Source organism: Battus philenor, unplaced genomic scaffold (genome assembly GCF_028537555.1).
Source record: "Battus philenor isolate CCGP_79_NKW_IND1 unplaced genomic scaffold, ilBatPhil1.0.hap1 SCAF_24, whole genome shotgun sequence".
NCBI classification, from domain to species: domain Eukaryota; kingdom Metazoa; phylum Arthropoda; class Insecta; order Lepidoptera; family Papilionidae; genus Battus; species Battus philenor.
Window position 1 is genome coordinate 11,253,202 of NW_027181687.1, and position 26,652 is coordinate 11,279,853.

The 26,652-nt window shown below is 33.7% G+C and overlaps 1 protein-coding gene across 1 annotated transcript; it reads left to right on the forward strand.

Annotated features, from left to right (window-relative positions):
* Nucleotides 1–1,800: 1,800 nt before the first annotated feature.
* On the forward strand, nucleotides 1,801–25,823 carry Incenp (Inner centromere protein). The gene is made up of 21 exons (XM_068768091.1): nucleotides 1,801–1,942; nucleotides 2,082–2,193; nucleotides 4,773–4,987; nucleotides 6,585–6,705; nucleotides 7,762–7,890; nucleotides 9,031–9,144; nucleotides 9,338–9,456; nucleotides 10,430–10,493; nucleotides 11,099–11,153; nucleotides 11,475–11,883; nucleotides 13,104–13,209; nucleotides 13,584–13,686; nucleotides 15,206–15,293; nucleotides 15,993–16,103; nucleotides 17,197–17,387; nucleotides 19,890–20,043; nucleotides 20,323–20,462; nucleotides 20,715–20,815; nucleotides 21,808–21,941; nucleotides 22,775–22,947; nucleotides 24,178–25,823. The coding sequence occupies exons 1-21, from the start codon at nucleotides 1,862–1,864 to the stop codon at nucleotides 24,188–24,190; spliced, it is 2,733 nt and encodes a 910-aa protein (XP_068624192.1). The 5' UTR covers nucleotides 1,801–1,861; the 3' UTR covers nucleotides 24,191–25,823.
* The last annotated feature ends 829 nt before the right edge of the window (nucleotides 25,824–26,652 follow it).

Consider the following 26,652-nt stretch of genomic DNA (forward strand, 5'->3'; position numbering starts at 1 on the left):
CACACAGGCGTACCAGCCCTTACAACTTTGTCACATTAAAGTAAAGCATGGCACGATTGCTTTTATTGCATCATGCGGGCGATTTACGTTCCGCCATTTTGGATTGTTAAAATTTTTAAACGATGCTTATGACGTTTTATTAAATGCTCATAAATAATAGGTTAAACATTTTGAACATTGTCAATGATGAAAAAATAGCTACAATGAAATAATAACTAAGCAATAAGCAAACACATTTAATTTTATACATTTTTTTATTATATTAATTATGGTGTTGCCTGTGTCTATTTAAAATAAAAAGCTATATAAATTTAATTGTTAATGTTCAACAATGTATTTCAATTACAAAAACACAGGTGTGGAGCAATAGAGATGTCCCAACAAAATTGTTAAAAAAATTAGACAAAGAAATTAATTGAATCATAAAAATTGGTAAATTTAATTTTAACACTCCACCTATTAGAACTCTCCCTATACTATATTCGCTGCTCTAACTGCTCGACGATCAACGTTATATTAGCGCTCTTTCAACTACGTCTTCGTGAGCAAGTGAAAAGGACTGATGACTGTAGTAGGCGTCAACAAAGTAAAGATATAAAAATTTAAAAAAGGAAAATTATTTTTTTAAAAAGTGTACAAGTAATGTTTTTTTTTAATTTCAAACCGAAAATCAGTTATCCCATTCATTGTTTTTTTCTGGTTTTCTGTAATTTAAATTTTAAAAATGTTTTTTTCTGTGAAAACTTACCGGCTGGTTTTTATCCGTAGACACATTTGTCTAACATTTGGCCACCAGTGTAAACGCATTCTTATTTTGTCATGACTAACCAATAACTGGTATCAACTCTATTCGGGGAACAAATAACAACAGTTCATGTACAGCGAAATACGCCATGTGTATATAATTGTTATTCGAGCCAATTTTTAGAGCTGCAATAAAATATTCATAAATTTTTACGACACGCTAATAACAGTAAAATGTAATAACCACTCTACATTATATATCAACTAAGTACATTTCGAATGATTTTATGATTTAATAAACAATAACTAAGCTTTGATATTAAACCCAAAATATTAGTTTATTGACAGTATTTACGTTCTTTAATGGTTGTTACAACTGATTGACTTTTGTAAAGTCGAAATACATATTATACATAGTTTTTAAGAAGCACATTTTAAATCGCTAAGGTAAAATTTTTAGGATTTTAAATAAAACTTTATATTTGTTTTAACTTGTTTACACTTACAAATTCTCTGATAAAAATTATTTTTGGATATTTTGTTGAATAAAATAATATTACATTAAGATGTTTGTAATTAAAATTAGGTCTAAATACATTATAAAAACAATATTAATGATTAATAGCCATCATATTTTTATTACTAAAAAACTTGAAACACGTTTTTTTCATATTTGTTACAATAGTTAATAAAATCAAAAAATTATTTTATACCTTTAGCGCGGGAACTAAATTTAGTTATGATACATTTGCGATTTGAATTTTAAAAGGTTTAAATTATATGTACATTAAAATATTAAGTATATTATTCTGTATTACACTCAACAATTATTTATATCAAAACTAATATTAATGTATAAATAATAATACAAACATTCTTAAAATTATCAACAAATATAAAAATTATTGATTTCCTTCTGAATTAAGTTTTTATGTGTACGACCACAGAATAAATATTAAGCAATTTAGAAGGTTGGCTATACGTTAAAATAATTGTACTCTGCAATGTTGGTAGTTCCTAATTTCAATTTCAAACGGTTTTCGTTTGTGTGGTGTTCTATGGCGTTTGTCAAACTTTAAACTACGAAACTTTAAAAAGTGTAATAATCACTTTAATTATGTCAGTATTTGATGAGTTAATATCTAAACTAAATGAAATATCTAATGCCTTTATCAAGAATTTCAATGATGATGTTAAGGTAAATTTTAGTGATATATGATTGAATCCAATAACCGTCGTTCATATACTTTCACTTCAAATTGTTATTAAGTGGTATTTAAACGTTCGGGTGCATTAATGTCGTAAAAATTGTTTAGGAGTGAAATGTGTATTTACAGGAAGCGTTACGGAGTTTGGATAAGTTTGAAGAAAAACTTCTTAATGGGAAGCAGAACCAAGAGAAGACGTTGAAGGAAAAACCTGTTTTAACTTGCATTGAAGAAGTTGACGGTTAGTCGCGATCATTTTAACTAATACTGGCTCATTGTAGATTTTTACATCATTTAAACATAAATTACAAACATAGTTAAAGTTTACTTCGTTTATGTTACTTCAATAAGCAATTACAAATACGTATATACATTTTTGAATTGTAATAAACTAGATTACATGATCAATGTTTACTTAAGAATCCACGAGTTAAATGTTGTTAAAACACGCAGTATTATCTTAGATTTGGCAACATCAGACGGGGCGTTCTTTTAAACGTTTTTAACCAGTATTATATTATTATCTAGTCACATTGTCTCAGGTCATTTATTTTATTCTAATATTTATTCATCTTGTTCATTACATACAATCTACATCATCCCTTCCCCTGGGGATTACACATGTTTCTTAATTCCAATAGCTCTCCAAGCTTGTAAACATTTGTTGAAGCTGTCTCAAGAAATTTAAACAACTGTCATAATTCTTATAAATTCATTGAGAATTTCCAGGCCAATGTTCCCCAACCTGGGGATCCTTCACTACTGTGGTGCAATTTTATTGTATTTATTTTATGTATAACACATTACATATAACACATTGTACAAAAAATATATGTGTTACATAGGGGATCAAAAGAATTTTAGAAAGGCTAAGGCAGGAAATGACACATAAAGATTAAAAAATACTGATCCAGGTGGGTGGACTACATGGTGAGATGTGGATAATAGAGTATTTTTATGCTAAAAGTGCATATTCTTGCAGCAACTTAAATGCTTGCTTGAAAATTAATAAATCTGGGTACTTTTGCAGATAGGAGATATATTGTAAGACAATAAGTAGTAAGATCAAGTCAGATTCAGACCTTTGAGGTGATCCCTACCAGACAATGTTTGGATGATGATGTGAGACATGAATGAAAGAGCAGTTTAGTTATTCATTATTTTATTATATCTCCCTTTATTGGGGACCTTTTGTACTGCCTTTTCCTTGGGTTTTATATTCCTTAATTTTTTTACTGTTATTTCTTGTTATTTCTGTACTCTTTTATCATTCTTTGTATGATCCATCTTTCACTCTACAATTTTCTATCATCCTTTTTTATACATTTTTCTGTTCATTCATTGCCTCTCTTCATTCACCTTGTTCCTCCAACATCACAGATCCAGGTTATATCACATTTTTTTACCTTAATTTATATTTATTTTGTGCTATTATACATTCATATTTAATATGGTAATTTATTATGAATTATCATGATTTATCACAGTCGAAGTTTAGGGTGTACATACATATAAATACTTACATTACTATACATATATACAGAAATACTTATATATACATATATACATCGATAAATACATATATATTTGTATATTTGGAAAAGTTATTACATAAATATGAATAAATAAATGCGATACAATATCCTATTTTAGAGGCCAAGAAAGTGCTCTTATATGCCATCTTTTTACATAGCTTTATTATTATTACTTAAAATCTTTGAAGCTGTAGTGGGATATTTTTGGAAGTTTTTATTTAACTTTTTTTTATTATAGGATATAATGAAATGAAGATAATATACATGAGTGTTATTGTAGGATAAATTAGTTCCAATATGTTCACTGGGACTATATCGTCTATGGACAATGGAATGAAAGTTTTTGGAAACGGTTTATATTATATTTAATTAATACATAAATTTAAGTTTCACAAGTAGTTATGCAATTAAGCTGCAATGCACTCATTTTGCTCATTGTGGTTGGTTTTAATTGAATCAACCCATCTCCCAAAGAAATCCTAGCAGAATCTTAGTGTTGCTAGCTATTTCATAGAGGTAAATCGGTGATCCGGGATTGGTAGACCTATAGGGTATTACTCCTGTACACCAAAGAAGTATATGAGCAATAGTCTCGTCGTTCTTGAGACATGCTCTGTGCAAAGGACTGTCCGTAACGCCTACTGTAAATAGATGCTTGTATAAAGACCATGACCGGTTAAGATTCCTACCTCCACAGTCAGGGTCGCGACAGTCGCACCAGGGCGTCAAAGAGCCGGCAGCTTATGGTAGGCATTGCCTCTCTTACTTGTCGGCATTCTTCATGGCACAGCCATTGCTCTCTGTGTTGACTCCTAATGGATGAGGGGCTCTGGCTACACAAGTAGACTTACGCGAGTGCGGAAACTACTAGCGACACGGTTCGTCTGCCTCTCACGCATTGCTAAATATGATGACTCCATAAAATATTAGTGTCTTCTGTTGACATTTTATCACAGAATTTTGCGACAGAGCTAGAATCCAATTATATATTATTTATGAGGTGTTTTATACAAACATAAAAGATAAACTATTTCCATTCAATGTCATGCATGAAAATTTAAAACAATAATTGATAAAGTTATCTATAAAAACATTTGTATATCTGCCTGTCCTGACATATACAAGTGTAAAGCGAAGCAGTATTTAGTTTAATTCAGCCTTTATAAAATTCTTACGCCCTCCTATGTGTTTGTATTTGCTGACAAATAAGCTATATATTCAATCTTTCCAAACCTTTACACCCTCTGTATATTCCTGGAGTTTAAATGTATACCTTGTACCATAGGTGAAGCAGTAAAAACCCCTGAGGAGAAGCCAAAGATCAAACAAAGTCTTCAAGCTACGAACAGCACTGAAAGAAAGGAAAATGAAAATGTCAAACCGAAACAGGTGTCAAAGAAGCGCAGCAAGAATGAAGTCGACGATATGTTCAGCCCAGAGGTGAACAAGAGGCAGAAGAGAACAGCCTCTGTAGTTGCACAGAATAATATCAGCAAACAGGTAGTCTTTTATCTAGATCAGGGGTGAGCAACGTTTTAATCAACAGGCCAATTAGAATATTAAAAAATTTTGGCAAGCCATACATAATGTGACAATATTTTACAAGATTAGAATGGAAAAACGGATACACCTGAACATTTTAATGACAAATCAGTCAACTTTTTTTTTTGATACAAGCCTATATGTAATACAAGTTGCATGGCTTTCTAATTATGCATCACTCAGTTTTATCGTAGTTATTATTAGTTGATTGTTTCTGTATTGCATGTAAATATAATAATAAAATTGTTATTATCATTAAATTTATGATAATATGAGAGAAATTCAATAAATTAAATTCAGTTTAGAAACCCTTGTCGAGCCACATAAATATGTTTAACAAGCTGCAGAATGCACTCAGGCGACGTGTTGGTCATCCCTGATCTATATCTCTTATATACAGGGTTTCCCACAGTGTACAGTTTGATAAAAAGAGCTACTTTTTTATCTGTTCAAAATCATTCCTTGGGAAATAAATGTACCCAAAGACCGTATAACTAAAGACAAAAACATTTATGACAGTGAAATCTTATAATTTGCTGCAAGATTTAAGCCTGATATCGTTCAAGGAGGTAGTGAACTGCCTGTATAGGCCTCCTCACTCTGGGGAGAATAACCGGAAACACAGAAACACCCTGTACTAAACTCACATCCAAGCTGGCAAGTTCCGGATGCTCACCATCCACCATCAAATGCTCCCACTGTTGGTACATAAAGCCCTTGAAATAAGTTTATGGGCAATTACCCATATTTCATGTCCAACCGTGGATATGAAAATGACTTATTATTGTTATCTCCACTAACTTACTGATTTACAGTCACTATCATTCTCTTTCGCTTCGTTAACATCAAGGCTGAAGGTAACGATTCCCTGGACACCTGGACCCTTTTGCATTATGGAGCCTACCATGTACTTTGTGAATAGCCAGCTTAACTTTGTCACAAGATATACCATATTTATTGTGTGATTCTTCCTAAAACTGGTAGGTCTTAGAAGGAATAATAAAACAAAGTTCAGAGTAGAAGTGTGATACTAATTTAAAACTATTAAAACAATAGAAATCGTCAACCAATCACAAGTCGAGAAATATTGCAGAGAGCTTTCTTTCGCACTCAATTTATGAAGAATTATATTTCTATGGAATTCCCTGGCTATGACCGCTATATAGCTACAAAGTTATAATATTTATTCTATAAAATTGTGTAAGTGGTAGGATGTTGGTATTCGCTTTGTGGTCGCAATACATTTTGAATTTGTAAAAACCTGAGAGTTGCAGTCCCAGAGCTTCGCTACCTTGCACTGACTTGTTCAATTCGTCACTCTATAAATACGAATGTGGGACAAACAAATAAATTTACATGAAATCAATATCAGGTAAATAGGGGGTCTACCCAACACGGAAAAACATGGCAAGGGGTCTACGACACAAAAAAGTTTGGGGAACTCTGATCTAAAATGAAATGGTTGGTGACCCCTGTTAAACATGAACCGACTTCGATTTCAAATTCGCATGTCAATTAAGACTGTTGTTTAAAGAGAATTATGTCCTGTCCTCAGGTAAATGTGAATCTGACTCAAAAACTACGGAGAGATGGCTCCCCAGAGAAAAATCAGACAAAATCAAGACGTCAAAAGGATGAGGATAAAGAAAATACAGAACCCATTCCTAATATACAAAGTAAGATTTTTAAATAATTTCTACAATAATAACTTGTTAAATAGGAATCTCTAAATAAAAAACAAAGACATAATTAAGTAAGAAAATGACCAATATTTAGCCACTTCTGCTATGCAGCAGTATTTGTACAATGAAGTGCACCGTCCGCCAGCCCGCTGATAAATGCGCATGCTGCAAACAATGCGAAACATAACTACCACCATTAATGTACACGTGTTTCACCCCTCCACGGGACATCCTCAGGAAATGTTAGACCAATCAGTGCCAAACACCGAGTGAGCCACATAGGTCTGGCGGGCGGTGCGCCTAATTAAATGACTACTGCTGCATAGCGGAAGTAGCTGTATATTAGTCCCTTAGCTAGGATGGACTTCCGTGAGGTATCGGCTGAATCTATTAGGTAAAGTAAGGTGTATTTGTTTATAAAAAGTAAATACTTTATTATTCTTCCAAATATATTGTATCACTTTCAAAGTAAACCCCGTCTGATAGAATGAACTTTTGCCAATGCTTTCCAGTCTGAAACAGTCGGAATAGTCTTTTTACTGTACAGCCTTCAAGAACTTTGATTCAGTTCTCATCTCCTCAATCATGACAAAACAAGGTCCCACATTGGCTTTTTAAGTATGCTGAGTAACCAGAAGTAGTATGGAGCCAAATCAGGCGCATACAAGACTTAATTGGTTGACAAAACTATTGTAACTCGGAATATATAAACTATTGTAACTATTGTAAAGGTTACCTCAGAGAGACGGTTTTCCTTTCCGGTAAAATAGTAACAGTCATCAAGCTTTGCTACTTAAAAAGAAGGTTTGGCGCCCTTTGGACCCTGCCACTTTAAATCTGCACTTGAATCCGCAAATACCATTTGATAAGCAAAGATATTATTATAAATAATCGGTACAAAAGAATAACATAATCCATGTAGACCACTTTATATTGTAAATCTATGCGAAAGGTTTATGTCCAGCTGTGGGGTTTGTTCATGAACTATATCAACAATCGAAATAAACAATGTTTGTGTTGACTTTAGAAATAGTTGTGTGATTTTTCCAGTTAAAGAAGAGAAGATCTCGCTGCCACCAGAGCCATTGGAGCAGGAGTCCCTGCCGATCATGACTGAAATCAAACAAGAGGTGCAGAAGGATGAAATAGCTATGCCACCACCAGCTGTGCCTTTACCAAGTAATTATTCACATACTTTTTAATAATGTTTCTTTCGCTTAGTTGTTAGTGTTTGCTTCTAGTAAAATAGTATTAGGTGAGAGTCTGGGAGTCGACTCTGTGTTTGGCACTAATCGGTGTAACATTACTTCTGAGGATGCCCCGTGGAGGGGTGAAATACGTATTGAGTGATTTAACGGTGGTAGTTGTGTAATTTGCATTGTTTGCCGCACGCTCATTTATCAGTAAGCTGGCATGCGGCGCACTTTATTGCACGACTACTGCTGCATGGCGGAAGTAGCTATATATTGGTCCTTTTCTTACCATAGTATTATGTAGCAGTTTGAGCCAAAGCTTACTATGAAGCCATCATTCTCTTTTACTTATACTTAGATGCTTTACTAGACCAGTGATTCCCAAAGTGGTCTATATCGACCCCTAGGAGTCTATGACAACCTGCAAGGGGTCTACGTCAGCGAAGAAAAATTTGGGGGTCCACAATAGTGGATCTCAACACATACACTGATAGTACCTATTTACGAACATCATACTATCTTATAATATCAAAACATTTACATTATTTATAAAATTACCAATGAAGTAAAAAAAATTAATAAATATTTTTATAAAATTGTGTAAGTTGTAGGATGTTGGTATTCGCTTTGTGGTCGCAATACATTTTGAACTTGTAAAAACCTAATAAATGTATAAATTAACATGTGTTTTTACTTTAAATTTTTAACACTAAACTTCACTACAGTTAGAAATTTACAGGAAATCAATATCAGATAAGTAGGGGGTCTAACCCAACACGGAAAAACATGGCAAGGGGTCTACGACACAAAAAAGTTTGGGAAACTTTGTACTAGACGCACGCAGCGCAGTGCCATCTTGAACCCCCGGAATCTGCAAATACCATTTAAGCAGAAATTGAAGTCCGATCAAAAAAAAAATTATTAACTACAATTTTATTTTCACTCTTCATGTCTGTGTGCCTTTAGGGAAAGGCTCCCACCTTTTTCCTCCACTTGTTCTTGTCTATCGTTATCCTGGTTTGAGTTCTCCCAGCCATCTCCATCTTTCGCCCACCTAATGCTTGAATTGTCTACCACGTCATTTTATGTTACGAAGTGTTCAAATTTATGTTAAAATAATTTTCAGAACCAAAAAGAGGTGTACATAAGGTTCCATCCGAAGATTCCACAGAGGAAGATAGTGGGAAAAGACGGACAACTAGGACTCGTAAACAAACGGAAACCGTACCTGCTGCACCAGGTATTAAACAGCATTTTAGTTTATTCTAATCATCAGTGTTACTAGGTGCCTGATGAAGTATTCTAATATGTGCCTTTTGTATTAAAAATCATCTGATTGAACATCTAATAAGACCACTTTAAGGGGCTGTTTCCGCCTCCATATTAAGGCATACTAAAAATAAAATATTATCTAATATTGAAATTTTCAACAGTGCCATCTGCCAGGATGACCCGTGCCAGTACCCGAGCCAGTACTCGTGCCCCGCAACCTGCAGAGACTCAAGATGTGTCCATTAAGGAGACAAGACCAAAACGAACTCGTGGGAGAAAGGTACGGTATCATTCAATAGTTTATAAATAAAATTAATGTCTTGTTAAAAGATGCGAGATTTAAAGAAAGATTACATTGGTATTGCAATAAATTAGCCAAGTGTCTCCGCAAGACAATGGGCTGTCTGATAGCCCAGAGGATTGTAGAGTTGATCAGAGACAAGCCACATAATGCTACGACATCAGCTGAGGACTTAAAGGTATAGAATGAGGTCCAAACACCAACAAGAGCTAAGTAAGATGTCCACTTACAAGATAAACAGAGAATCTTGTCAATGAAGGCGCTAGATGCAGAGATCCAACTATTCCTCTTGGAAATCTTTGGGGAGACCCTATGTCCAACAGGGGACATATAAGGCTGTAATTATGATGAGCCAATAACCTGCCTGTTCAGTAAACTTCGTAAAAAGGTAATAAATACTTAAATGATGTTATATGAAGACAATAATGACAATGATGAACAAGGCAACTGAGCAGTCAGGGTCACAAAGGTCAAACAAGGACACTAATGAAAACCCAGTGTAAGAAGAACATTGAGAAAGCGAAGAATTGAATTGAAGAAGAAATGGAGGTTTGAAGGACAAAACGAAAGTTGACAAACTTGACAATATAAAACAATTAAATTTGTATCGGGCAGGCAACAATGAGAGGATCTGAAAAATTGAACAAAATCCTTACATGGTATTCAAGCATCGAGTGGATTCAAGATAGAGACAGCTGGGAGGACTTGGACTAAAATAGCAATGGATAAGAACAAGTGGAGGAAAATAAGGGAGTCGACCGCAAAGAAGGCACATAGACATAAAATAAAAATAAATGTTTAAATATAAATAAATACTTAAATTAATGTCTAATGTTATAAACCTATTATAAAAATGTAACAATGTTACACACAATAACTATTAATTTTGATAAATACTATATATTAGTTACAATTTGCAGTCAGGTCATTAAAATATCTTTTTTTTTTTCAGAAAAAATCTGACGTCACCATAGAAACTGACAAAGATTCACAAAGCACGCAGGACAGTGGGATTGGTAAGTGAAACCTTTTATATATGTACAGGATGATTGCTTATAGATGTGAAAGTAAGTACACCTATTTATACTACAGATAAGGTTTAGTAAGTTCTAGATAGTACTCAGTTAGGATTTCCAAGAACTACACAAAAAATTATAAATAACTTCATGGTCACACGTGCCCATGGAAATTCTCGATCTTAGGGTTCCGTGTTTATTATTTAGAGGGTTCTGTAACTCATGCTTTGCAACAATATTTAAAACTAAATGTGCCTGTGACTTCGCATGGAGTTTAACAAAAAACGATATTTAGTTTTTTTTTTCATTATTGAATTTTTCAAAAATAGTAATAGCCTAAGTTACTCATTACATCAGCTACCTACCAGTGTAAGTACTGTCAAAATTGGTTCAGCCATTTTGGAGAGATGAGATTAGCTGTTCTGACTTCATAAATACATATTGACTTTATCACAATGTCATAGATCAAGAGCATCCAATATAGGCTTCTGTATCGAAGTTCCATCTCATCTCCATTGTCATGTGTCCCTTCTACTTAAGTCTGCAATTGAAGAACATACCAATATATACTATAGAAAGCTTTGTAACTAACAACTCTTGTGCAGGATCTCCTGCTGATAAGCCGAGACCAAAGAGGACGAGAAAGGCACAGAAAGCTGTGTAAGTATTTATGATTTTGTTTTAATGATTTACATAGCGGCTTAGTCTTTAAATAATAAGTAATTAATTATAATATTTGAATTAAAATACGTGAAAAAATTATACCTCACAAAAAAAATTATGCCATTAGGCAGTAGAGGTTTAGATGGCGACATAAAAACATTAAAAAAACGAAAATGGCGTTAAGGTAACCTTACATGTTGCTTTTGAAATTTAAGGGTTCTAGCAGTGAACAATTTTTTTGTAATTAAGTAAGCATTTATATATAGTTACTCTAACATAGATATCTAATATGTTTAAAACGTAAAATAATCTTTTCAGTGAGACAGAAATCCAGAAAGAGGCTGAAATACCACCACCAGAAATACCGGATGTAGAAACTGAATCATCCCAATCGCCAATCCTGATATGCAAGTCAAAGCCTGTCCAAAGTAGCATAAATATATCCAACAAAACAAACGATACATGTGACAGCAAAGCTATAAATGAGAAGAAAGAAGAAAAACCACACGAAAAAGTATTAGACGAACCGAAGGCAGACATAAAAGTTGATGAAATAATATTGAACACTGATAATCCACCAGTGGAAGAAGATGATGGATTAGACAAGACTCAGGTGATACACGCGACGAATTTAAACACTACGGTGACAATTAACAGTGGTTTGGACAAAACCGTTGTCTTGCCGAATGGAGTTTATAATCAGGCACCGGTTACTCCCAAGAATGTGGTAAGATTTTATTTATTTATTTATACATTCACTAGCAGAATATAGTTTGGAAATGAGTAGTAAAAGGTTTTTTTTTTTTTTTCAAAGTACCACAATGTCTGAAGACAGGTCTTTGATTAATGTGTTGATGGTGATGACATACAGATCCGAGACATTACCTTTGCAGCCATACTTCTTACTTCTACCACTTCATCTTCATATTGTCCATTGCTGGCTATATCCAGTCTCGTCCTGAAGTCTTGATAGACTTGAACTGGTCGGAATTGACCTGCTTCCAGGGTTGGATACCTTAATGTAGTCTGTTCACCTTGTGAGTGGACATCCTATGCTGTTTGTCTGTGTTCTCCACTCCGGAACCTGGCACCAGCAGCCATTTGTTCTGCCTGCTATGTACTCACTATCACTTCAACCAAAATATTTAATATTATTGATATATATAAGTCAAATCTACATTCCATACAATTGACTGTCTTACCATATTCTGTGGAAGTAGATATATTTAATTATGGGGTGTCTAATGAAAACTTATAAAATAAATCTGCGATTTAAATTTTAATAAAAGTAATTTGTCTCATGCTATGCAATCTGTGGACGCCACTCCAGGAACTTAAGGACCTAGCGACCCTCTGTTCTGGGCTTAGTGGCCTGCCCACCCCTACTAAATTCTGCCAATTTGCTGGGCTGTCTATTGCTTGCGTTTTCAATAGATATCATTCCTGTTCCATTTCTTAGAGGAATCCTGAGCATAGTCCTCTCCATGGCTCAATAAGGCTCTGTGAGTGGTTCTGCACCTTACTATACCTTCTCCGTAAACAAATTCGTATATATCAGGGGTAGCCAAACTGTGGTTCTTTGAATGATTATGGCTCCGATTGATTATCGAATTATTTAAATATTTAAGTTAATATAACCTATTTCAGCTCTTGGAAAATGTTAACAAATTACCAGTGTGAATAATAATTATTATTATTCCACCATAAAATTAGCGAAATCGAAACATCATTCATAGTAGACTAACCAGCATCTTAAGTATTATTAGGAGTGATGTCATATATATGTGCGCCATTATGTCTAACTTCAGTACACATGTTTTTGTAAAAAAAAATACTGCAGCTCTCGAAAAATTTAAATTTTGGATAATGTGGGATTATCAAGGAGCTTGGGCTACCCCTGATATACATCATATAATATAAATTTAATATGAAATTTTAATGTTACAGCATAATATGAATGAAACGGTGGTCATAGAGAAATCCAACCGGGATACCATTGTATTGGATAAACCGAAGACGGCGCCCATGGATGCGACCATGGTTCTTGACAGACGTATGTAGTTTACTTTAAATATTAAACTTTTATATATGTAATGTTATAGAAGTGTATATTTACACTTTTAAAGTTGTATATTATAGAGAAAATAAGCAAAATGTCTTTATTTATTGAATTGCAAGCAGTTATTTTTTTTAATGTAATATTCTTTATTGTACATGTATGCAGTATTTTTCAAGCTTTTATATGCCATTTCCCCACTTATGGGTTGTGGGCACACTGATGTAGAATCTCAATGACTTTTCACATTCTTTAGTAAAGAATATATAGCGCATGTAGATCTTTTATGCGTCCACTGTTATTCGGATTTTCGTATCTTTTTATTTTCTTTATCTTTCTTGCATACTTAATAAAAGAAATATTTATTTCAGTTGGACAAACTAATATAACTGATGATAATTCGCTACTAACAGATGACAACGATACACCGGTCAAGACGCCGCCTAAAACAATTCCAAAGAAAACACAGCCTTCGTAAGTATATGTTATATGTGGTGTCAATTAATAAAGTAATATGATGTTCCTGAATATACTCTTCAGCATTTCTTAAATTCTTACGCCTCCCTTATATAACATATCGACGCTATCGACTTCAGTTGATGCGTTTGAGTCGCGCTCTGAAAGAAAAGCGGCCACTATACGAGTAGAGACACGACAAAGTGATTATATTACATGATAATGCTCGGCTACATGTGGCAAAACCAGTCAAAACTTACCTGGAAACACTTCAATGGGAAGTTCTACCCCACCCGCCGTATTCACCGGACATAGCCCCCTCCAATTACCACTTGTTTCGGTCGATGGCGCACGGTTTAAGCGAGCAGCACTTCCATTTTTTTGAAGAAGCCGAAAAATGGCTTGATTCATGAATTGCCTCGAAAGATGAGTCATTTTTCCGACGGGGGATTCAATTGCTACCAGAGAGATGGGAGAAAGTGGTCTCTAATAATGGACAATACTTTGAGTAATGTCATTGTAAGCATTGTATTTTAAATATTTTTTTTTGAAAAAAAAAAAAACAGCGAGAACTTATTAAAGGTTCTTATATATATTTTTATATTAAAGCGTAAGGGATAAACTCATGTCGAGTCCACTTTAGCTTTATTATAAAAATATTTATTATGTAGTGTTATATAGTAAAAATCTTAAAAAATCTAAGGTGGGACATGGCACGAAAAAGATTGAGAAACACTGCTCTAGATTAAAAGTTACCAAAGTGGTCTGTAGAGAGCTCCCGAGGTCCAAGATGGTGTGACAAAAAATGGGACTTATAATTCATAAGCAGGATACATGGAAATTTATCCTCTGGACTAAGAAAAGAAATAATATAAAGCTACTTCTACAATGCAGCAGTAGTCGTGCGCGTGCGGTAAACAATGAGAAACACAACTACCACCGTTAATCAACTCTACACGTGTTTCACCCCTCCACGTGGCATCCTCAGGAGATGTTACACCGATCAGTGCCAAACACCGAGTGAGCCACATAGGGCTTGCGGGCAGTGCACTTCATTGCTCGACTACTGCTGCATAGCGGAAGTAGCTATATATTATTTCCTTTCTTGGTTAAGATTTTGGCTAGATTTCACATACTGTTGCTTGTTAAAACATATATATTCCATATTCAGTAGTTGAAAGGGGTCCACCTGACCCCGAAGCAAAATGAGCGCAGTGCCGCTTGGCTGCGAAAACCAGACCGCAGAGACAAGACAAGAGGTCGACAGGAAGCAGCTAAATTTTATTTTTATTATTACAACAAATATGTACTTAATTTTTCATAAATTCAATTTTCACATCTCAATGAGTTACCCTTGTGTAAACGAATGATAGAAGACACATTTTTTGTCTAAAAAAATTATATATACTATTTTAACTGTCCGACAACATTTAATCGTTGAAAAGGGACAAAATACAGTTTTTTAATTTTGAATTTTACGTTGACGTTGATTTATGGGACTTCGTATAAAATTAATGTAATTTTAACTCTGCAACAGTTCAGCGGTGAAAGAAAAAGTCCAGCAGTTTGAAGAGTTGGCATCCAGAGTGACTAGAACAAAAACGAAAGCAAACCTGACCAAAAAGGTAATACATTTTACTCACAGCCAGGTCTAGTATCTCTTAATCGAGTTAGTAAAATATATGTCGTATTCAATTGTGACATTTGAATGATTTTCTCTTCTCTTCGTCTAACAAAAGAGGTATATTTTTTAATAGGTGTCATATAGACAGCTTCTGAGATCTTTCGCAAGCTGTTAGAAATTACATTTGCTAATCTCACATGAATCTATTCTTTCTCCAACCATCAGTTTTCATCACAGTATCCTGGAATATAATCATCGATAGTCTTATTGATGATTCAACTATCTTTTAAAAATTTAGTTTACCTCTAACTCTTTATTTAAGTTTGAAAAGTTATCTACACGAATGAATAAAATTGAAGTGTCTGTTTGTAATAATAAAATAGCTGCTTTTTTATCACACATATATGACACATATATATATATATATATCAAGAGTGACCGAACTTTTTGATAATGCGAGCCATTTTTCGAAATTAGAATTTTTTTGCGAGCCGCAATTGAATACGCATTTAAATTTGCCTCACAACTAAAATATTTAGTATTACTAGTAAACATAGATAAGTGAAAATTCAAAACTGTGTCTTCAATGATGCAAACGTAATTTTATTTTAAAAAAGAGAAGAAGGTATGTAGCATAAGAGGTGACTGATTAAAAAAAATCTATGGTTTAAACAATAACCTCTATACATGTTTGTTACAGAACGGTTCTATGGAGAATCAGACACCGCCAGATAAAATATCTAAAGTTGTTTTATCTTCATCTACATTGACCAAAATGAACGGAATGATCTTCAATGCGAAGCCTCCACAGGTGATTTTTTTTTCTCCAGTCTAAAGAACAAAAGGGTACTGTTTATACAACTCTCTTTCTCTCTCTCTGTGTGCAACGTTAGGACATAGTCCCATAGGTGTTAGACAGACATATTCTCCTTAAGAATGGTCTTACCATTGTTATACATATATATATATAGTTTCATATAAATTAATGAAATGAACCCCCCCTCCCCATAATGGTATTGTTCATCTTCCCCTTTTGTGATAACACCATCGTCACCAAAGGCTCTTGAGAAGAGATACATCCTATTGGAAATGTAAACAATTAGAATTACAAGAAATGTGCCGAGAGATGGGAGACAATGCGTGAATGTAAATAATTGTTGTGGGAATGAGAGATAATAAGAAAGAAGAAAAAGATAAGTTGTGAAAGATAAGAGACGGAGGTGAAATAGTAAGGTTTATATCCCTGTCCCAAAAATAAGATACAGGAGCGAGAAACGCCCAGTAAGGGAGCCAATTAAAAAAATATACCCTTGGTGTACTCCTTTTCCTGGTCTTTCTTGTCTTTCTCTTTTATGATTATCACTTTTTTTCCTAAATTATGTTTGTACCAATCAAACGGTGAACTAGTAAAAAAAACTACATCGGAATTAAGATTGCCATTATAGATATATTGTATAAGCAGTGTTCAACTAGCTTCTATAAAAAAGTAAAAATAACTAATTAATTATAATTAAATGTGGTATAAACTTTAGTTTTAACATTTCAGAATTGAAAAGATACATATATGCTAACATATGTTAAATAAAAATATATGATAGTTTGTAGCATTCGACAAGTGTATGCAATAATCAACCAAATGTGTCCAAAAACAATTGTTAAACTTTTTTTTCCAAACACCCTGTATAAAGTGACTGTTGGAATGTGACAGACCAATAAATTCTAGTAATACAAAGTCTCCAGGGACATATAAAAAATAATTGTTATTAATATGGATAGATAATATGCTATACTATTACTATTAATTGAGCAAATGTTTTTATATCACCCTGTATATTTTAAAATTGTAGTGATATCATGAAAAATTTGAAAATATGTAATGTTACAAATTAAAAAAATAATTTCAGACTTCAAACTCGGCTGTGAAACTAACATCACAAATACCGACAACAATCAAACCATATCCTAGCTCTACTTCCAAAATTAGCAGCATTAATAAAGCCAGAGAAGCTGCAGAGGAGTTCCAGAAGAAGGAAAAGGAGGACGCTAGAAAGAAGAAGGAAGCTATGTTGGAGGCTAAAAGGGAGATGCAAAAGAAGTAAGTTTTTTAAATTTATTATTTAACACTTTAAAAATATTTGTTTATTTATATAACATACCATAACAAACGCTCCATGGTTCCTCACCAACTCTGAAATCCACGAAGCTCTGGAGATCAAAACAGTAAAGGAGGAGATTCAGCAGTCATCTACTAATTATAAAAATCGGCAAGACCAGTGATTCCCAAAGTGATCTATATTGACTTATTTTACATTATTTATAAAAATACCTATGAAGTAAAAAAATATTATATATCTTTATAAAATTGTGTAAGTTGTAGGATGTTGGTATTCGCTTTATGGTCGCAATACATTTTGATCTTGTAAAAACCTGAGAGTCGCAGTTTCAGAGCTTCGCTATCTTGCACTGACTTGTTCAATTCGTCACTCTATAAATACGAATGTGGGACTAATACGTTTATTCGTTTCCTGAATCTCGAAAAAGAAAGTGCTAAGAAAATATTTTTAACACTAAACTTCACTACAGTTAGAAATTTACAGGAATTCAATATCGGGTAAGTAGGGGATCTACCCAACACGGAAAAACATGGCAAGGGGTCTACGACACAATAAGTTTGGGGAACTCTGGGCTAGACAAACACCCAAATGACTAGGCTTCTGAATTGACTTGCATCTAGTAAAGGAAACATCTTAAATGCCATGACATCCAGAGACTAGACGCTCTATGATGAACTAGGAGTGTCTCCCGCCGGGGAGACCCCTTCCAATGCTATAACGTCTCAACAAATCTGCTTATAGTCCTGAGACTGATCGCAGATGAAAAAAAAATATAATAAAATAATATATCATTCATATGTACAGTCAATTGACTTTTGATACAAAGACATATGGATAGTCAATTGACTATTCGGTTCAGAGACATGATCTATCAATGTGATTAATTTATAACTTGTGTTTTAACTCTTAATTTGTAGTGAATATCTCTAATTATTTTACTAATAATTATTCTAGAAATATTTCAATCAATTGAACTAAAAATTACACTTTATTTGGACCTCTCTCACTGCCCAAATGGCATTAGCAGATTCTGTTGGTTTGAGACAAATGCGCAGGTGAAGTAGGCATGAATGCTCAAAAACTACTCAACTAAATCTGCTGTATACTACTATTTTACTAGATTAGGAGGCTGTGAAGCTCTTAGATAGCTTTGTTGAACCTTCCATGTGGCACAGCTGATGAGGAAGCCTCGGCTTGAGGAAAAATTATACACTTTCACATTCTTGACTGTTCCTTTATTTTTGATTTTGAATTCATTTTCTGTCCAGTTTTTAACTACTTTTATTTTTCCTTTGTATATTTAATACTGTTTTGTATTATTTATACTCTTATGTTTAATTTATAACATGTTTCTTAATTTTTATTTGCAAATACGTTCCTAACTAACTATGTATAGTTGTAATGGAATAGGCGTTTGTCTCCCATCTCATCTGATGGAAAGTGTAGATGAAGACGAAGGTGGTACACGCCCATCCAAAGGAAACCTGTTCACTCCACTCTTGACTGCTCCAGAGTTCAACTCATCATAAATAATAGACTCTGGCAAGTCGTTCCAAATCTAGGAGACTCTCACCAAAAACGAGCTGCCAAACCGTTTAGTTCGACTTTTAGGTATGTCAACAACGTATGGATGAAACTTTTTCCTGCGCCTAGTAGTCCGATAAATGAATGGAGATGGCCTAATCAGTTTGAAAAGAACCTATGAGTATTCGACAAAGTGTATCCTATAAAAAACCGATAAGCTGGCAACTCGACGATGCTCAAGGTTGTATAGTCTGCTATTTGAGAGCTTTTCGTTGTTAATTAACCTATGGGCTCTTTGGTCAACTCAGTGTGCACACTTTGTACATTAATTATACAGGAATGCCATAGTTGGCAAACAAGTTTCTATAGGATGGGCATCAGCGTCATTTGCGTACCAAAATACAGTAATACCCCGCTTTGCGCGACCCCGTTATACGCGGTTTCACTATAACGCGAAATGCAAATTTCGAGCTCAAATGCCTCGAATTACGCGAAAGAGTGCATATAAATATAATGTAGTCATCAACTTCTCTATGGTGTCTTGACCATCTGTCAAACAATTAAAAACAGTGTTGGGTGTTATGAACGTATTTTACAAGAACGTAAACAAAACGTTACCCAAAAGACAATAGATGTATTTTTCCGTAGAAAATAAGAGTATGTATTGCATAAAGTGTTCCTAGAATTAAAGTGATTGATTAAAATGATTTGTATTTTTTTTAATAATATTTGACTATGTTTAATCATAAACCTCGTTATACGCGAATTTCAGTTAACGCGATTTTTTTTGGAACGTATCCTTCGCGTAAAGCGGGGTATTACTGTACCATAATGAAATCTTCAATTCACCTGACAAGTGTGGCGATTATGGTATATCCCCACCATAGATATCTTTGAGGCCTATGCCTTCCAGTGGTATCAAAAAAGATCATGTTATTAAAAAAATATAAATTGTTTAGAAAACGAGAAGAAAAGATGGCGGCTGCTGCTACTGCAAGAGAAATGGCAGAGAAAGAGAGACGCGCTGCCATGGAGGCAGCCGTCCGGGAACGAATGGAGAAGCAAGCGAACGCAGACCTCGGCAAGCTGGAGAGGCTTAAGGAAGCAGAGAGGGTGAGTATCAGAGACAAATTAACTTAATTTATTAATTTGCTTTCATATGTGTGTGTATGTGTATATACGTTTCACTGTAGATCATATATAATGTATGTCGAAGCGAAATTTATAGTATTAAATATGGACAAGACTTTAAATGAGCTATAAAAATTCATAGTTTATACTTTAACACCAATAAAAAATCACCCTGTATATGCATGCGTTGTATCAAGTGATAAAGTTGGCAGAAGATATAGTAAAGAAGTCAAATATAATAAATCCCATTTTACGTTCTAGAAAAAACAGGAATTTGCACGGAAAGTGGCGGAGACAGAGGAGAGACGCAAAGCGGAGGAACAGGCCCGCGCACAGAGGCTCGCCGATGAACAGAAGAGAACAGAGGCTGCCAGAAAGAAGCAGCAAGAAGAAGCTGAAGCGTAAGTTATTTCAATAACACAAAATTTACTATATCTAACATTGCATATATTGGTTTTTATAAATATATACCAGAGTGTTTTATTTTATAGATAGAGCATATATATCCAAACATATATCATTATTTCTTGTACACATATATTTTTTTATTGACACACTAATAAATTTTAATAGTACTAAGCCATTAGGTAACCAGTATTACAATCTAATATCTGTAATATAAAATAATTATAATAAAAACAAATTAATTTTAGGGTGAAGAAAGAGATGGCAATAATGGCGAGAGAGATAGAGAAGAAACAGAGGGAGTACATTGAGAAACAGAAGATGAAATCTAAAATGGATATCGGGCGGTGTAAGTATAAAATTCAGCTACTCTATAGATGTACACCAATACCTCGCTTTGCGTCGTTTTGTTTTGCGTTTTTTTTTCGAAGTTGCGCTGTTGCCTAATTAGTACTAATTTTCAATGTACGTTGTTAGATTTTCGAGGTTGCGTTGTTTTGGGTTCGAGTTTTTAATTTTTATTTAAATTTTCTTTTTTTTTATATAAATAATGGCAAAACTTGTTTCTAATTGCGCCATGTCATCAAAATTCGGAGATTCCCTTTCTTACTAAAAACAACGCAATTTGAATACAGTTTTATTTTCACTTTGTTTTGATAATTTTGGATTTCAGTTTCAATTACGTAGTGTGTTGTAATATAGTGTGTTGTGCTTTTCTTTAAAAAGAGAATAATAAATTTATATAAATTTTTACTTGTTGTTTCTGGTTGCAAAAAGGGTAAACATTTTTCCAATTTATTTATTGGCAGAGTTATATTATTTTTGTTTTTTAAATGTTTACTATGTTAAATTTTCTTTTAAAAAGTAGTATTTTTATAACCCTGGAACCTATCTTCGATCTTTACATGTTTCGCTATAGAAAATCTTAATTCACATTGCAGCGTTTCAATTTGCGTCGTATTTTTTTGGAACATAATCACGACGCAAAGTGAGGTATTGGTGTATAATAATTTACTGATGATCTTAATAAAGATGTCTGTCCATATAATGGATGGACATTCTATGCTGCGTTTTCTGATTCCTGGTCTTCACTCCAGAACATTTAAGACTCCAGCCGCTATTTATTCTATATGCAATCTAAAAGTGGCTCCTTGTAATAACTTCTATGTTAACTTCTACATCGCTTCCTCATGATGGAGGATCATCATGTCTGTTTCTACTACCATCTTTTTCCAAGTTTTATGGAGCCATGCTTCATTACTTTATCTTGTTCATTCGCAATAAATTGTTATATCTACATTTATAAAATGTTTTTTTAATGTAAAATTTGTGTTAATGCAGCAACACCTTTGAAGACATGCAGCCAGCAGTCACCACAAGAGCCCGTGTACATGATGGACGGCTTCCAGTACCTGAACTCTGACTCTGAGGATGAAGAGCCAAAGTGGCCGGTGCCCAGTTGGTCAAAATCCAAGGTACGAAGCAAACCTATGTTGTCATCTAGATTTGATACTTGTTTTTGTTTTTTTTTTCTTGCAAGACAGCTAATATAGTTAAGGTTGTCATAAAATATTGGACGCAAGCTACTTTTTCGATCCTATGGGAGAGCAATTTTTTTTATAATTTGAATTGTTTCATTACTTTAAACATCTTTGACACTTGAATAATTCAACATATATGAAAAATATATAATGAACTGTTATATATAAGGACGGAAGATGTGTGAAAATATTTATTTTATTTTTACATAGTGTTAACTTTGACTTATGTTCTTTTTTTCTTTAAGGTGTTATATAACAGGCGATACAAAAGTAACGTCATAATGTGAACGTGCCTTAATTTTTACAAATGGCGCCAAATGTCACTTATCCCATCGCTTGTTGCCATAAATGTCAAAGTGACAGTGACGTTTGTAAAAATTAAGGCGCGTTCACATTATTACGTTACTTTTGCAACGCTTGTTATTAAAAACAAACAACACTGACTTTAGTCAAAAAAAATTATCATCTTTGCAACATGGAGCCGTTCATAAAATTCACTAGCTTCAAAGGGAGGGAGATGTTTTAGGTAAGAAGAGAGTCTAGAAAACGCAATGATCACTGTTAGACAATTCAATAGCGATACCGAAACCGTTAACGAAACCTATGATGATGAAAAGATAAACAAATGATTTATTATTAAAGGGCCTAGCCTTTGTAACGTAATAATTCCAGGAGGTAGTTGGGACGATCAGTATGTTAGGTTTATTACTAAGCAACACTTGGGAGAACTATTAAGCAGGAGTTGAAGGTGTATGTGACTGTTGCAGCAACAGCGCGCGCTGCTGTGCGTGCAGTCGGGGCTGCCGGAGGCTGACGTGGACGCGCTGTTCGGCGTGCGGCCGCACTGCCCCGACCTGCGCGCCATCTTCCCGGACATCGAGCGCGCGCGCCTCAAGCGCACCTCCTCCGCCGTCTGGCGCACGCCGCCCATAGACACCAGGTCAGCACGTACACACACTTACAAACACCCACACATCACGCGAACTCTCTCACAGACACGCTCACACACACGCCATACGTACTCTATCTCACACGCACGCTCATAAACAACACGCACTCACTCACACACACCACAAACAAACGCGCGCGCGCGCACACACACACGTCACACACTCTCTCTCACGCGACACAAACACTCAAACACGTCACACACACATTCTCTCTCACAGACAAGCTCACACACACACACCACATTCCCATACAAATAATCTTACACAAACACCACACGCACTCTCACAATAAAGCTCTCTCACTCTCTCTCTCTCTCGCACACGCACACACACTTCACGTACACTTACGCACACATAACTGCAACAAATATTTTGTAAACTACTTTCCTTTAATTCAATTTAGTAATCAAAACCAAATGTTTATGAAAAATCCTAATGCAATGTAATTAAGTAATAATGAAACGAAAGAATTAAGAAAATTGCTAAAAGTGATAGCAAAAAATACCTGAAAGAGTTTGTTGTAGGCTTTCCTCACATCAAGAAGTCTCTGGAACCTGCGTAGATTTAACTTTAAGGATGTCATTATAGGGAAGCACATTTTGACAAACTTATATCAATAATGGCTTTTCTTAAAGTGCAGTTCGAGCTATTAAATGAATAAAGTAACATAAACTACATACATAAATATATAATCTATATATATATATATATATATATATATATATATATGTGTGTACGTAAATTGTTAACTTACCTTGCAGATAGAATTTCATAAAGTCAGTTTCACATATACTGAAGTGTGTAAAAGCATATTTCTAATCATACTGTATAAAGTGATCTGAAATATGTTACATTAATTTATTTCTTCCATTTGAATTAGCCAATACCTTTGGCAGTACAAAGTATGTACAGACAAATATATAGAAAACGATAATGAATTTTGATATGTATAAATATGAATTTAAAAAACTTGATCTATTGATGTTTCCCAATGTCGGGCAATTTGATTGCTAAAGTTGGCAAATTAACGCAAGTTTAACACTTTGGCTTTATCATAAAAATTATGTATGTTACATAGGGGTATGTTAGAATTTTAAAAATGCTTAAGCTATGCTATGTTATTATTAGGTTGTTATTTCTAGAACCTTTGATTTTTGTATACCTCAGACTTTTATATTTTACACCCACAATCAATCAACCCGTGTCTTTTTTTTTTTCAGATACAAAACATAATTCAGAACACGATGGTCGCTGGCGGCAAAGTTCCTGTAAATATCCTCATATATTATTTTTACACCATTTCATCTTTAATATAGATGTCATTGAATTGCATACATGACCAACATATATAATTAATTCAATAAACAATCTGCAACGATATATATCTATTATTTATAATACAATACCCGGCTATAAATATTACACATCGACCTTCGGAAAGAGACAATCGGCTAATTTCGGCTTTGTAGAGCGTTATCTCTGTCGCACGACTGACAAAACGTCACATAGGTAGTGTGAGACAGAGATAACGCTCCATGAAGCCGATTGTCTCTTTCCAAATGTCGATGTGTAATATTTATAGGCGGGTACTGCATATATCATATATTTCTAGTAACTTGTTAATGTAGAATGAAAACATTGTATAAAATGATTTCTCAGATATTTCACTGTGTAATTAACACATGGTCTCATAGGGTTTTTGGAACTGATTTATGTTCTTGTTATCCTTGTTATATTAATGGGACAGAACACTTCTCTTATTGAGTGGAAGAGAGAGGGAGAAACGAATGTCACATACCTTTATAATTAATAACAATAAAGATGTTCAAGTTGCTCAAGGTGCAATTGAGAGGCCTGTTGCAAGAGGCCACAGCACAGAACAGAAGACCGCTGCATAGGGTAGACATGGCCTTGTAAATGTTGTCGAAGAAGAATCAGTATCTATGAGGCAGAGCTATGTCCAGCAGATATAACAGAATGCATGAAAATTTAGCGGTCAACTGTCAAAATTTCAATTGCTAAAACTTTTTAGTGAATATACATGTATTTTTTGGTCTTTTTGATGTTGAATATAATAATGGAATCTATATAATGTAGTCCGTATATATTAGTCGTGTTGTATATTCAAATAAATTAATGGTATAGTTCTTTAATTATGATTATTATTAATTTTGATAGGAGAAATACAAGAAATATAGTCGATACAGATGTTAGAGGAGACAAATCGATCAACTTTAAATGAAAATATCAACCATTGTACTATATTCTATTTACAGAGTTAATGCAGAGTTTTTATCTCTCACACTTTTGTATATGAATGAACGAGACAAATGCAACGTCAATCGTACAGAAATATAAAGATGCGTTTACATACACTAAATTCTTTAATGGTGCGCCAAACAAGTTTAAGTATTTATAATCCATAATTTATTTATAAAATTCATACTAATTAAGGGTTTGCTGTGTTAATAATGAAATTTTAAATAAAATATTTTTTCTATCATGTAAACGCATTTTTGTAAGTCATCGATTTATTTTACTAATTACTCTGTACGAAGAATATAGTATAGATGGCATGTTGTATTAAAAAGAAAATGTACCACAGATTATAGGACCAACTAAATAGAATTATTACTGTGCATATATGAAACAAATATTTTTTAAAATTTAATTAAGCTTTTGTAATAATATATGTAAATTTAATTAATTGTTCAATGCAATCGCTAATTGTCATGAATAACTGAAAATAATGGAATTCTTCTATATTCTTCCTTGGACAGTTCTTATTCGAAAGTTTCAACTGATACAAATCAACGGACATCAATGTCGATAATTTGTCGCATTTTTTAGATTAATTTTACTTTAAGACTGCTATGATATTATTAAAATTTACATTTAGTATTCTGTGTTTGTTTTACTCCTGATGCTTTGAACTTGAAATTTTGTTTTCTCATTTTACAAAAAGGCACTTTAACTGTGTTTAATAAAAACATAATAGTATATGTTTCTAATACATAATAACAGATGTAAACATTTTTGTTATGAAAATATGACACGATATAAATAAATAATGATATATTTGATTTTTATTTTAAAATATGTACTGTTGATAATATGCTACTGCCAGATTCGAAACATTTATTCTACCTAGAAGAACCTAGCAGTAAACTCGATAGCCACTTTTAATGCACATTTTACAATTTTGTCTTGTTATAAATCATATTTGTCACGTGTAAACATTGACTCTACCAAGAAGAACTTGCCAATAAACTCGATAGCCACTTTTAATGCACATTTTACAATTTTGTCTTGTTATAAATCATATTTGTCACGTGTAAACATTGACTCTACCAAGAAGAACTTGCCAATAAACTCGATAGCCACTTTTAATGCCAATTTTACAATTTTGTCTTGTTATAAATCATATTTGTCACGTGTAAACATTGACTCTACCAAGAAGAATTTGCCAATAAACTAGATAGCCACTTTTAATGCCAATTTTACAATTTTGTCCTGTTATAAATCATATTTGTCACGTGTAAAGATTGACTCTACCAAGAAGAACTTGCCAATAAACTCGATAGCCACTTTAATGGCAATTTTACAATTTCGTCTTGTTATAAATCATATTTGTCATGTGTAAACATTGACTCTACCAAGAAGAACTTGCCAATAAACTCGAAAGCAACTTTTAA